Source organism: Haemaphysalis longicornis, unplaced genomic scaffold, assembly GCF_048455015.1.
Source record: "Haemaphysalis longicornis isolate Haplotype H1 unplaced genomic scaffold, Haemaphysalis longicornis Haplotype H1 scaffold_3, whole genome shotgun sequence".
Lineage (NCBI taxonomy): Eukaryota > Metazoa > Arthropoda > Arachnida > Ixodida > Ixodidae > Haemaphysalis > Haemaphysalis longicornis.
In genome coordinates this window covers 230,809,026-230,822,057 of record NW_027526335.1, presented here as the reverse complement: position 1 = coordinate 230,822,057, position 13,032 = coordinate 230,809,026, and the positions used below count along the sequence as shown (strand labels likewise).

At 53.3% G+C, this 13,032-nt stretch overlaps 1 protein-coding gene across 2 annotated transcripts in view; it reads left to right on the top strand.

Annotated features, from left to right (window-relative positions):
* The window catches only part of LOC144176040 (putative glutamate receptor), a 104,257-nt gene extending 103,021 nt beyond the window's left edge, over positions 1-1,236 (top strand). The window contains exons 8-9 of one of the 2 annotated variants that reach the window (XM_077705157.1): positions 325-421; positions 951-1,211. In XM_077705157.1, coding sequence (XP_077561283.1) covers positions 325-421; positions 951-1,094 — 241 coding nt within the window. In that variant the 3' untranslated portion in view covers positions 1,095-1,211. Of the gene's footprint in view, positions 1-324; positions 422-950 lie in introns of both variants that reach the window. The other variant, XM_077705158.1, reaches the window with a different exon arrangement.
* The last annotated feature ends 11,796 nt before the right edge of the window (positions 1,237-13,032 follow it).

The following is a 13,032-nucleotide window of genomic DNA, read 5'->3' as shown; positions in this document are numbered from 1 at the left end:
CCTTGGCAAATGTCTCCAAAGACTATCGTCTTTTGACGACATTTGCAACAAAAGAAGCAGATACGCGGCCAATTTTTTAATCCGGCGTTGACGCATGTTCGTTTGTAACAAAAAAAGGCAATAAAGAAAAAAAACGGCTCATGGCGCACTTGATAAAGCGTTCTGCACGTCCCGTTGCTGCGACGGAGAACCCGGCTCGAATCCTGGCGCCGCCGCGTGAATTGAAGTTTTTCTGGCGATGTCATTTCAGTCATGGATATGACGTCATTCAGACCTTTGGAGATCCCGGCATAAAACAATTGCGTGTTAAAATTTTCTATGCAGGGTCCGCGCTTTGAACGAGGCCGGCTTGATAGCAAAGTGGTTGGACGACACTATTGGCGATTTCGGGCGGTGCACGGCCCAGCTTCCCGACGTTGAGGTGAGAATAGCAATCTACAGCAGGACCAATAACAGCGACAATTTTAGTGGAACAATAAACGCAAAGTCCTCGGACTTAGTTTCAAACTGAAGGGTTTTTTATGGCACTTAACTGGACAACTGAAATAAACAGGCGCTCAAAGGAGCCGATCAATCAATGAAAATAGAATTATCTACAATCACAGCTGAATAAGAGTAGACTCCTTGTAGTGATTTTGCGGACAATACTGGAGTGCACAAAGAATGTGCATGAGGTGCTCTTAGGCCTCGAAAGTCTCCTTCTTTTTTTTTATTTCATTTTATTCGCGTGCCTTTGCGGCGGCGTCATCTGACGTTAGTATTAAGAGACGGCGTAAAGCAATTGGTATACCGTAATTGCACTTCCTGTGCCCGGCAAAAAAGACGCCGGCACACAAGCTAGGGATGCTCGCCTTGCCTGTCGGTGCCTTTTTTCCGTGCTCTGAAAATACATCAGCGGGGCACTCACAAACGGGCCCTCGGATCACTCCCTCCGTCGTCCCCCCGCGCAGGTGCAGCCGATGGAGGTGCGGGACCTGCGGGCCTCCCTGCTGCTGCTGGCCATCTTCCTTTCGCTGTCGCTGGCAGCCTTCGGTCTCGAGCTGGTCGCCTGCAGTGCCGGCACGCGACGCCCAGCTTCCTTTGGCAGAGCCTGACGAGGGCAGAGGAACGCCAGTTTTCCTTGCGAGCCGGAGGCCAATTAAGCGGTAGTTAAATATCTCTGTGTAGTTGATATCCCCGAGTGGTTTCCGCACAAATAAAGTCACGTTCGTCCTTGCACTCGTCATTCTACGCACATGATACTTTTATGAAATCAGCAAGGTTTTTGGAAACTTTGCCAGAGTCAAAACAACAAGCCATGAGCAACCTCACCTCTATTCAATGGCGTGATTAGCAGGATGAGAGCTCATATTTTATGCGAAAGGGTTGTCTACGCTCCCTTTGGTTTGGCTGGGGTAGGACGTAAACCTGCAATGAAATCATGCGTTATGATAATAGGATCAGATAAAATTCCTCTACAGTAACTGTTTGTTGCGGAACGACCAATATTTTGGCGCCCTCGCGGCCGAACTAAGTTTGACCTACGTAGATTTTCCTTGCATGATTATTGAAGTGCATCACTAGATAGGTTTATTGACGGTGGCCTGGCGTGGCGTTATTGATTTTGGACTTCGTCGATTTGCACAGTCTGAGGACCACTGGCGGATACAGAAAAACGCCCTGCCGCCAGCGCCCCCCTCCCTTTCCCTTTTCATACCCATCTCCACCCGTACGTTTCATCCGCCAACAACGTAATGTTCTATCCATCGCTTCGGGGTCATAATAGGGGCATGTCGATTTCGCATCATCTCACATTTAACCCCCCTCCCAGCGGCTTGTTCAATGTTTCCGATTCCCGCTGTTTTCACTGCCAAGCGCTGCCCCAAAGCAGCCGCCTGAAGGCTGTGAGCAAGGGACCACGTACCAGCAGCGCCGCTTAAGACGAGTCTGAGACGACAAAAAGTTAGCAAAAAAAAAAAAAACTGCCTGAAATCTGTGCAAAACCTTCGGTATTTTCTATTTGCCTGTACAGAGCACTTCTGAGCAGCTCCTCGGCAGTCTAGAACTGCCTGTGCTTTATAAAGCAAATGAAATTAGAGCTGGTTTGGAGCCCTTCTGAGCCGTCCAAAATGACAAATTTCTCGCTTCACAGACGGACGTGGCGGCGCGGCATTCTGCCCATCAGAATTTGCTACAGGAGCACTGGAAACCCCCAAAGGCTACACGTTTCTTCCTTTTTCTTTTCATAAAAATGATGGGGAAGCTGTCCGACGTTATGCAACACGGGGTCATTTGGAGAAGTTTGAGTGGTTGGTCCTTTCGGATATTCACAGATGGTTTTACTGCAAGTATTGCGCCATTTTAGAGCAAAGATTTCCACCTCTACCAGCCAACGGTTCTTTCGTGGCGTGCGGGACGAGAAACTGCCAATGCGGCTGCGAAGGGTGAGGGCGGTTATCAATCACGGAGGTTGTATAAAACTTCTGGAGTGGAGACGGCTCTCGAAAACTGACGCCGACGGCCGCCATCTTGCCTTGGGCAAAAAACTCGCTCCGTCGTAGCAGCCGCACCGCATCGGTCGCGTTCTGCTGCCTCCCAGCTGCACGTCTGGCGGTGTTGCGCACTTGCAGTAGTAGTAGTAGTAGTAGTAGTAGTAGTTGGAGCCCGACTTTATTGGAACCCGAAAAGACGGCGGCACCTTTAAGTGCCGGACGGGGCGGTTCCCTGTTCACGGGACCCGTATGTGGCCAGCAGCTCCTGGCCCCTGGCCGCTAGCACAAGTTGAGTCTGCAGGGCGGGGCTGGCCAGCAAGATCTCCCATCGCTCGTGGAGTGGGGGTGGGGGGTTGGGGAGGGGGGTGGGGGGTAGGGGTGCCTGGGGTTTAGTGCACTCTGCGATTATGTGCGCAAGAGTGCCAGTGCTGTTGTTGCAGAATGGACACGTGTCCTCTTCTTTCTCGGGATACATTCTATGTAACAGGACGGGGTGCGTGAGCGACCCTGCCTGTAGTCTCCTGAGTATTGTTTGCTGGTCCCTCGTCAAGGTGCGGTGTGGCTCAGGGAGGGTGCACCACTCTTCTCGATATGATCTCGTTATATCTCTGTACGTGAGCACTGGGGTTGGGGTGTCTGCGTCGTGCCCTGCCAGGAGGGTCATTGCTCGGGCGTGGTAGTCGGCGATGGTGTTGCCGGCTACCTTTGAGTGGGCGGGCACCCACGTGAGCTCTATGGCTCTCCCCGGTGCTCGTTTCTTGGAGATGATTGCAGCCGCCACTGAGGAGACCGTCCCCCTCCGGTAGTTGCCGTACGCTCTTTTGGAGTCTGTGACCACTACCTCTGCCCCCGGTTGAACGAGTGCTAGGGCTATGGCCACTTCCTCCGCCGTCGTTGGGTCTTTGGTCTTAATTGCGGCGCTGGTAACAAGCCGCTCCCTGTCAGTCACGACTGCTGCCGCGCGGTCGCTGCCTTTCTGTAGTGAGGCGTCGGTGTAGAGGACTCCTGGGTGTCCGTCTAGTTGCTTGGAAACGGTTAGTGATCTTGCTTCCCTCCTGCCATCGTCCTTCCCAGGGGTGGGTCATGTTACGGGGAAGGGGCTTTGTGTGTATGACCTCTTTCCATTTCTCGGTCAGGGGCGTTGTTGTAGGCATTGGCTCTATGCGCCATCCTATTTTGGTGAGTATTACGCGTCCGTGGGCCGTTTGGCTTAGTCGGACGCGCTGACTAGAGAGATGGGCCTCTGTCAACTCATCGACCGTGTTATGTAAGCCCATGGCTTGCAACCGGTTGGTTGACGAATAAATAGGTATGCCTAGGGCCTGTTTCGTTGCCTTGCGGATAATCGTGTCTATTCTGCGTTTTGGTGAGACTGAGGTAGGGGACCGAATATGTAATTCTCGAGATTATGAAGGCTTGTACCAGTCGGATGGCGTCGTCCTCTTTCAGGCCTCTGTTCCTGTTAGCCACCCGACGGAGCATGGATAGAATTTTGTCTGCGCTGTTCTTAATTTTGCCTACTGCAGCATGCGCCTTGCCGTTGTTTTGCAGGATGAGACCGAGGATCCGGCATTGCTCTGTTGGTTTGATCACCGTACCATCTATTGTGATTGAAATGGTTGGTGGCGGGGTATTTTTGGGTTTTCCTGGCAGGACCACCAGGAGTTCAGACTTCTGTGGTGCACAGCTCAGACCGCATGACTTGGCATAGTCGTGGACTGTGGACGCTGCCAGCTGGAGGGTTTCTTCAATCCACCCATCCGATCCGGCTCGCTCAGTCCATATCGTGATGTCGTCTGCATAGAAGGCATGTCCTATGCCTTCTATCTGCTCGAGCATGCGGGGCAACAGTAGGAGCGCCAAATTAAAGAGCAGTGGTGATAGAACTGCCCCCTGCGGGGTGCCCCGCTCCCCAAGCTTAATAGGGTCCGACCTTTCGCTGCCAACCGCGATGCTAGCCGTTCTTGCGGCGAGAAAGTTCTTGACATAACCGTAGGCCCGTTGTCCGCACCTCTTCTTGTTCAGGTTTGTAAGTATGCTGGCGTGGGTGACGTTGTCGAATGCCCCTTTCAGGTCGAGGGCTAGGATTGCCCTTGGGCTGTTTCGGGTAGCCTTCTTGATGACCAATTCCTGTAGTTGGAGCATGACATCTTGCGTGGAAAAGTGCTTCCGAAAGCCGAACATGGTTTCAGGCATTTGTCCCGTTTCCTCCAAGTGGGCTTGTAGTCTGCGCAGGACCATCCTCTCCATCACTTTTCCAACGCAAGAGGTGAGCGAGATTGGGCGCATGTTTTCTATGGCAGGGGCCTTGCCGGGCTTGGGGATAAAGCGGACTTCCGCCTCCTTCCATTCCGGCGGTAGCTGCGAGCTCTCCCATGCGTTGTTAATATGCTCTAGGAGAGTCTGCGCCGTCTTACCGCTCATGTTGGTCAGGAGTTTGTATGTTATAGCGTCCTTTCTTGGGGCGCTCTTCTTATTGCTAGTTTGTCGTGAATATTCCTTAGACGCTACAAAGGTGCCGAAATCAGCAATGGTGTGCTCGTGCGGCGCATTCGGCTGCGACAATCGCGGGAAGAAGACGCCGCGGATCACCTTGGGCTCTGTTCGTTTCGTGTCTCGCGAGTACTACAGCGTTATAAGTGTACACTTTACCACTATTTGTGTAGTATGTTGCCGATCAAACTACTTGTTTACGCAGGTATGCAAATGTTTTCCCTCGTAGTTGCGGTGGTGATTATTCGTCTGACTGAGCGAAATCACTTATTTAATACTATTCGGCAAACATGCGACGTACTATTAAACAAACTTTAACATTTGTTCATACTACTAAATAATGTCATTAGTGTGGAAGCAGAAATTGTGGCACACATGTGCCCCGAAATTTCTGCTTCCGCACTAATTTATATGCAGAGTGTTTGCTCTGATATATACCGGGTGATCAAAATTAAGTCGACAGGTTTTCTTTTTTTGAGAAGAGAATTTATTATAAAGCCACATATCAGCACGCAGCGACTAGTGGTAACAGCGCTGCCCGAAAAACAGAAAAAACAAAATCCAATCAGTTTTCAAATACTCCGGGCAGTCAACACTTTGCACGACAAATGTCTATGGTGGTAAAACAAGCTACTCCGAAATCAATCCATAAAAAGTTCACATGCGTTCACAGAAAGAGTTCATAAACTCGTTGAAAGTCAATACGGCACAATAGTGATGCTCAGGATGTTGTTCCTGGTCACTATGAAACGCGTGGACCAGCGTAGCAGGAAGGCTTCTCGCCTAGAACTGCCAACTCATCTTCCAAGTGACTCATAAGGACTGACCGCACACGCCACAACAATGGAAACATCGCCCGTTGCGGTCGGGCGCGAAGACACGCGGCACCACGATTTCGCCACAATACAAAAGCCCCAGCACACATCAGGAAGTTCACCAACGTGTCATTTGAACGTGTGCTCATTCTAAGTGTAACACCAAACAACCTGCTTAGCAAAGTCCAAAACGTTACCGCTACACGACACTGAAACAAGGCATGTTCCAATGTTTCAGTGTGCCCGCAGTGCGGGCACCGTGAGGAACGCACGATGCCGAATCTCGCCAGACGGTCACACGTTGGAAGAACTTGCCATCCACGCAACCATCCGAAATCCCTAACATCAGAAGGAAGCTCCGTCGAAGTCAGCTGATGCCAACGGACACCGCGTGATCTTGCTGTCTGCTGATTATCTAATTGGTTTATTGCCAATTTTTCGCACAATTCGCTTGCTGTACTTTCACTGAAATTTAGGCTTGGCAAGGTAGACTGGACGTTCCTCAGTGTTTTCACTACATAGGCATAAAATGGCGGTGACTGCTCAGCAGAGGGACCGGCAATGCGTTCGTAATAAAACATTGATCGGTAAGTTCCCAGAAAGTACTGCAGCAGCGCCCTCCCTGGGTACTCAGTTGAGTCCACAAGGTCGAACACTGCGCGTACGGCCAGCACGCTACACATGGTTTGCAAGCAAGGCAGACTGAAACCACCCATTGACCTGGGCAGTCTCAACAGCGCACGCGACACTGTTTCTGTCTTGCCCGCCCAAAAGAACGACCCGAACTTCGTGGCGAGCTGACGGGTGAAATGGCGCGGCGGTTTCGCTACGTGTGCTACATAAAAAAGCGCCGCCGAGACGGACGACTTAATTATGTAGCTGCGCTCTGCGAGGGAAAGTCTGAACTTTGACGCAACCTCAAGACGCTGCTCCGCTGTCTCGAGGAGGCGCTTCCACGTACTACGCGCCACTTCACCCGAGGAATGAAAAACCACACCAAGTACTCGAACACCCGTAACCCATTCTACATCGCCCGCTAGTCTAGATGCAAATGTGCCGAAGCGCACCGCCATACTTTTGCCCCTGTTCAGTCGAGCTCCAGACAGCTCACCGTACTCATAAAATAGCCGCATAAACGCTTGGTAGCTGTCCTCGTCCCGAATGAACAGGGACACATCGTCCGCATACGCAGACACTTTGACTTGGCCTATGCCAGGCAACGGGAAGCCGCGGATGGCAGTGTTTGCATCGATACGGCGGAGCAGCGGGTCTAGACACATGACAAAGAGCAGAGGCGACAAGGGGCATCCCTGCCTTATCCCACGGGTGACGGAGAACGGACTACTTAATAGTCCGTTGACAAGGAGACTAACCCTCACGTTCGAGTACAGCAGCTCAAGCAACGTTACAAAGTCGGCGGGAAAGCCGTATTGACGCAAAACGCCTGACAGGTATCGATGTTCCACTCTGTCGAAGGCTTTCGCTTGATCTAGGGAGATGAAGCAGCCAGAGGTGCTAATCTTCGTCGCATAGCTGAATAAATCACGCGTCAATGCCAGGGACGAGAAAATCGTGCGACCTGGCACGCTGCACGTTTGCGCTTGGCTGATAATGTCGGGTAAAACGGCACTGGTGCGTCTAGCCAAAATGGATGCTACAATCTTGTAGTCCGTGTTGAGGAGTGTGATCGGTCGATACGCCTGGGGCTGCGTGGGATCCCCGCCTGGCTTCGCGATCAAGATAACGCGACCCTCACGGAACGATTCTGGCCTTACTCCATGGAGAAAAAAGCCGTTCACCATGTCAAGAAGCGCACCCTGAATGGCCGGGAAAAACCTCCTGTAAAACCCAGCAGGAATCCCGTCAGGCCCAAGCGCCGACGCACCATTCAATTTTTTAACACACTCGCCGAGCTCGTCAGCATCCACGGGAGCACACAGCGAATTAACAAGGTGGTCTGGCACACACGGCAGCACCCCACAAAACGCACTAAGCTTGTCCTCAAAATCATCTGCATCCCACGACGCGTTCTCGGTCGAGAAAAGTGTGGCAAAATGTCTCACGAAGACCTCGGCTATATCTTCAGCCCTCGTGCTAACCGACCCGTCAGCGAGTGTAACCTCTGGAACTGTAGCTATAGCCACGTGCACCCTCGTCAAGAGAGCCCGCTCTAATATGCCGGAGTACAGAGGGGTCCGAGACGGGCCTGCCCAAGGTCTGCGCCCGGCTCGCAGCTTTCGATGATTGCCGTAAGAGGGACTCGTAGCGTACCTTGAGCAGGTTAACGTAGTCCCGCATCGCGAAGGTTAAGGTGCCCCCTCTCTGTACGATGCGCAGCCTCCACAACGTGTCGTTAAGCGCGGCTGTGATGCGCGTCTTGCGCGCACGACCCTCCTTTACTAAAAGCACGCGCCAGTGGTCCTTCAACTCATCCCAAGGCAGAGAACCGAACTCGCACAGAGCGGCCAGCGAAGCATTAAGTGCTGCTGAACTGTCCCTGTCGGTCAGCAGACGCTCGTCCATTCGCCACATCTGGTGGCGTGGCGCACAGTTGCCAAGGTTAAGCGTCGCTAACACGGGCCGGTGATCGGACACTCGACGAGCCCCAGTTGGGAAGGAGAGGACGGCACAGCATTCCAAGTAGCAGCTCAACTCGGGTGGGAAATAGAACTTATCCAGCCGACTGCCAGATTGTCCCCTTTCCCAAGTAGCTACAAACCTGTCGCCGTGGAGCTGCACCCACGCATCAGACAGATGGAATTGACCGATCAGGTCCTTTAACTCCCGGGCACCGCTATAGGGTCGACCTTGCCCACGTCCCCGTACATCACGCTGAGGGTCGGTTACACAATTAAAATCACCCACCAAAAATGTTGGGTAAGGTTCGAGCAGGAATGCGTCGAGGGATGCGAAAAAAGAGGAAGAGTCAGAGTGCTGCGCGGGTGCGTACACTAAAACAGCTCGGACGCGACGAGCAAGGAAGAAAAAATCAACTGCAAGCACGCGCCCTCCGATCCCATAGGTACAATGAGCCTTGCGGCGCAAGCTCTCGCGGAGAAATACAACGCCTACGCCCGAAGCCATCCTGTCCGACAAGGTGAAAAAAGCTTGCACACAAAAGCGCTCGCGAAAAGAAAGAACGTCGCGTGGAGTACGAAAATTGCACTCCTGCAAAAAGAGAAGGTCAACGTGTTGCGCCCGAGCATAGTGCATCACCTCCCTCTGCTTGTCCAAGTCCCGAAAGCCCTGGACATTCAAAGTAAGAAAACGCACCAGCATAAGGTGATAAGTGCACAAACCACGTTAACCCTCCCATCCTCAAAACTCACTATCGTCAGACGGCACGTCGACTTCGACGCACAGTTTCTTGTTGTCGTCGGCATCATCGGTGTCTGCTGCCGACGACGGCAACGCCCGCTTGGACGTATCTAGGCGATCCGGTGGAGAGGGTCGGGGAGGAAGCAAGTCGTGCACCTGGTTGATCGGGTTGGCGAGGCGAGGGTCGGTAACAACGAGGGAGGGACCAGCAGGCTCGTCAGTGCCTCCCACATCACCTGAGCCTGCCGAAGAAGGCTGACTTTGCTTGGTGCACGCTTCGAGCCGCTCCAGGAGAGATGGGGAACTCTGCAGATCGGCGACCTGGCTGACAGGATTGACGAGATGGGAGTCCGTAACCTTGGGCGTCGGGGCAGCACTGGTACTGGCCGTACTGTGACCGGCTACAGGCGACTTAGAGGCGACACTAGAACGGCCAACCGCTGCCTTGCCGCTCGTGCCGGTTTTGCTTTGTTTTTTTTTTGTTGTTGTTTTTTTTATTGCGGAAGTTTGCTAATCAGCATAAGGGAAACTAAATGTATAGATACACGCCGGATTCCCGAAGGAATCGGAGCAGGGGGCCATGATGTGGTCCTTGTATCCACGCCATGAAGTCTGGCGGACGTCCGGGGCGCGGGCCGCAGGTGGCGATGTGCACAGCGCGTAGGCTTCGCAGAGCAGGGCAACTCCACACCAGGTGCTCTGCTGTAGCCTGGTCAACTGGAGCGGGGGAAAAGGGGCAGGTGGAGTTGAACGGGGCATGGTATTGAGGAGGCCAGGACCTCGTCACAGCTGGCGTGAGGGCGACTCCCAGGCGAAGACGTCTGAGCAGGACCTCATCTTGGCGAGACAACCCGCCAGGGAGATCTGTACCGCACGGGGGTATGAGAGCGCGCGCGGTGCGCCGTAGACGTTCTTTTGCACTGGCAAGGCGAACACCGTTTGACGAAGGTGCAAGAGGAGCTGGATATTGCACACGCACGGGGTGTGTTCCGGCATCTGCAGCCTGCATTGCGGGGTGGCTATTCCGTTGGCGCCATGACACGCGCACACGACACGGATAAGTGTCCATTATTTCCTGGATTTCTAGAAGAAGTTCGTTGGACGTGAGAGTTTTACGAAGCTCTCGAACAGCTGCCGACGAATCAGTGTAAATTGTACACTGTGGTGAAGCGTGGTTGATTAGCAACGATGTGTGTAGCAGAGCATCCCGCACTGCAAGGAGTTCTGCCTGCGTTGACGGCCACTTCTCCGTTGTTATGTAAGTGCAGGTCACTGGATCGGGAGCCACAGTCGGGCAGAGTAGAGCCGTATGAAGTAAGGTATCGGAAGCACTGGCGTCGACAAACATCAGCGTAGACGAGGGGCTACCAATCTCCATAGAAGGCGGAATCGGAGCACCAACTGTCCGGGGATGAATACGGGCAACAGGTCGTGTATCCGTTAATTGGTGGAATTTCCATGGGGGCCGTATATTGGTGTTTGATAGTGGTGGGGCTGGTGAACCGGTCATGTACGCTGCAAGAGCGGCGGAATCAGGGTCAAGAGCTTGTTTTTGGAGGCGGGCTTGTCGACGCTGATGCACTAGCTCATCAAACGTGTTGAGCTGCGCTTCCTGTTGCAGAATAGGGACGGGGGTGAGGGCTGGAAGACCAGTTATAGCTCGCATAGCCGAATTGTTTATTGATTCGAGTAGTGCCCAGTCTGACTTTGTAAGAAAGTGGAATTGCGCTTGATAAACTATGCGAGGCTGAAGAATGGCTCGGACAAGTATGCGGGCCATCTTGGAGGCCGCACCGCCGGCTTTTTGAGACATGCGACGAAATAGATGCAGCGATTGTGAAGCTTGATGCTTTGCAGAACGAATCCAAGGTTTTGCAGAACCGGTGGCCGTAATATCCAAGCCCAACACCCGCAGGGTAGCTGCTGTCGGTATAGGCGTGCCTTGAACCGAAAGACGGATCGGGGAGGTTGCCAACCGCCGACGGCCCCATGCGTTGGCCACGGTGAGAAGGGCTGTTTTGTTAGGCGAAAGCGTGAGGCCAAGATACCTGCACCAAGAATTGGTTTCATCTAGAGCTTGTTGCAGGCGGACACTTTGGACGTGAAGGTCCTGGTGAACAGACCATACCGTGATGTCGTCTGCATAGATGATCCTATAGATATGTGGAACAGCACCAAGTCGCCAGGCAAGAGGTATCATGGCCATGTTAAAAAGCAAGGGGGCCAAGAGAGATCCCTGAGGCACACCACGGCGGGGCTGGAAGGAACCTATGGGAGATCCGTTGAGACGTATGGAGAAGGTGCGGCTTCGTAGGTAGTAGGAAATGAAATCACATAGGCGGGATGGCAGGTGAAGGAGATGAAGTACCGCAATGACGGCAGCGTGGCCAAGGTGGTCGTACGCTTTGTGAACGTCCATGCCCAGCACAGAGCGAACACGGTGGGATCGGCCGCCAATAAGGATCATCTCGGAGAGGTGGCCCAGACCATCCTCTGCACCAAGGTGGGGGCGAAATCCAATTTGGCATGGGTGGTATAGATGGTGCTCGTCGAGCCACCACTGAAGGCGTGTGGCAATCATCCGTTCCAACAGCTTCCAAATGGTTGCCGTAAGCGCTATTGGTCGGAGGTTGCGGATGTCTGTACTCGGTTTACCGTGTTTCGGGATAGTGATAACATCCGCTTGAAGCCAGGCCGGGGGGATTGTACACGTGAGCCAAACCCGGTTGTACGCCTCTAGGAGTCCCTCCAGAGAAGAATGGTCCAGGTTCTTGAAAGATTCAAATGTTACTCCGTCGGGGCCAGGAGCTTTGCGGAGTGCCGCCGTGTCAATGGCCGCGGTTAGTTCCGCAATTGTAAATGGTGAGAGTATGCCCTCGGTTGCTGCTTCCGATGGCGGCGTACCAGCACCGGAAGGAAGAGTGAACGGAGGGGGCATGATGGCTGGGTCCAAGTCAAAATCGGGGTATAAAGTATGGGCCAGCGTATCTGCAAATTGCAAAGAAGTCTGGTTGGACGTGAGGAACGCTGACGCAGCAGGATCTGGGGATCGTGGTGATCGCCCCAAAGAATGAAATATGAGCCATATGGAGCGTAGTCCAGACTGAGGCCCTAACGAAACGCACATGTCGAGCCAGCGCTGGCGGGACAGCCGGCGTTCATGGCGACGAGCCGCGGCTGTGAGCTGTTTAAGGCGGATTTGGCAAGTCGGAGAGTTGGGATTGCGACAAGCAGACACTTCTGCCTGGCGGCGCTGCGCCCACAGCTGAAGGAGGCGCAAATCAGGGTTAGGGCGGCTCTCGTCAACCCAGTTTACAGTTGTAGAATCTTCAAGAGCCTTTTGTATGGATGATAAAGGGTCCTCTTTGAATGCTGATATCTGCCTAATCGACGTCCGAAACTCGTCCCACTTGATAATATGGCATTTACGACGTAGGCGACGAGAGGGCGAAGATGGAATATCGAGGTAAATGGGATGATGGTCGCTACCCCAGCAGTCTGGCTCCCGCCGCCAAGTAACGGCCGTTGGACCAAGCCACCAAGCTAGGTCTGGGGAATGTGGAGGCATACGAGTTGACGTGGAGCGGCGAGTTGACTGGGTCGTGTCATTAAGTAGAGTGAAGCGCGCATTCTCCATGACCTTGAGGAGATCTGAACCTCGTGCACTCGCCATGTTATAGCCCCAGGCTGGGTGCGGAGCATTAAAGTCACCGCCGATGAGGATGGGACAACCGGGATGTTGTGCTCGTATATGCGAAATCCACCCAAACCGAGCCCGCGGGGCATGACCACTGTGAGGAGACGCACATAGCAGGATACGAGGATCACTGCACAGGGACCTAGTTGAACTTTCACCGCAACAGTTTCTTGCCACGGGGAGCACCAGCTTTGAAGGTCAATGGCTTGCTGGGGAAGGCGCGTGAGGACATATACCA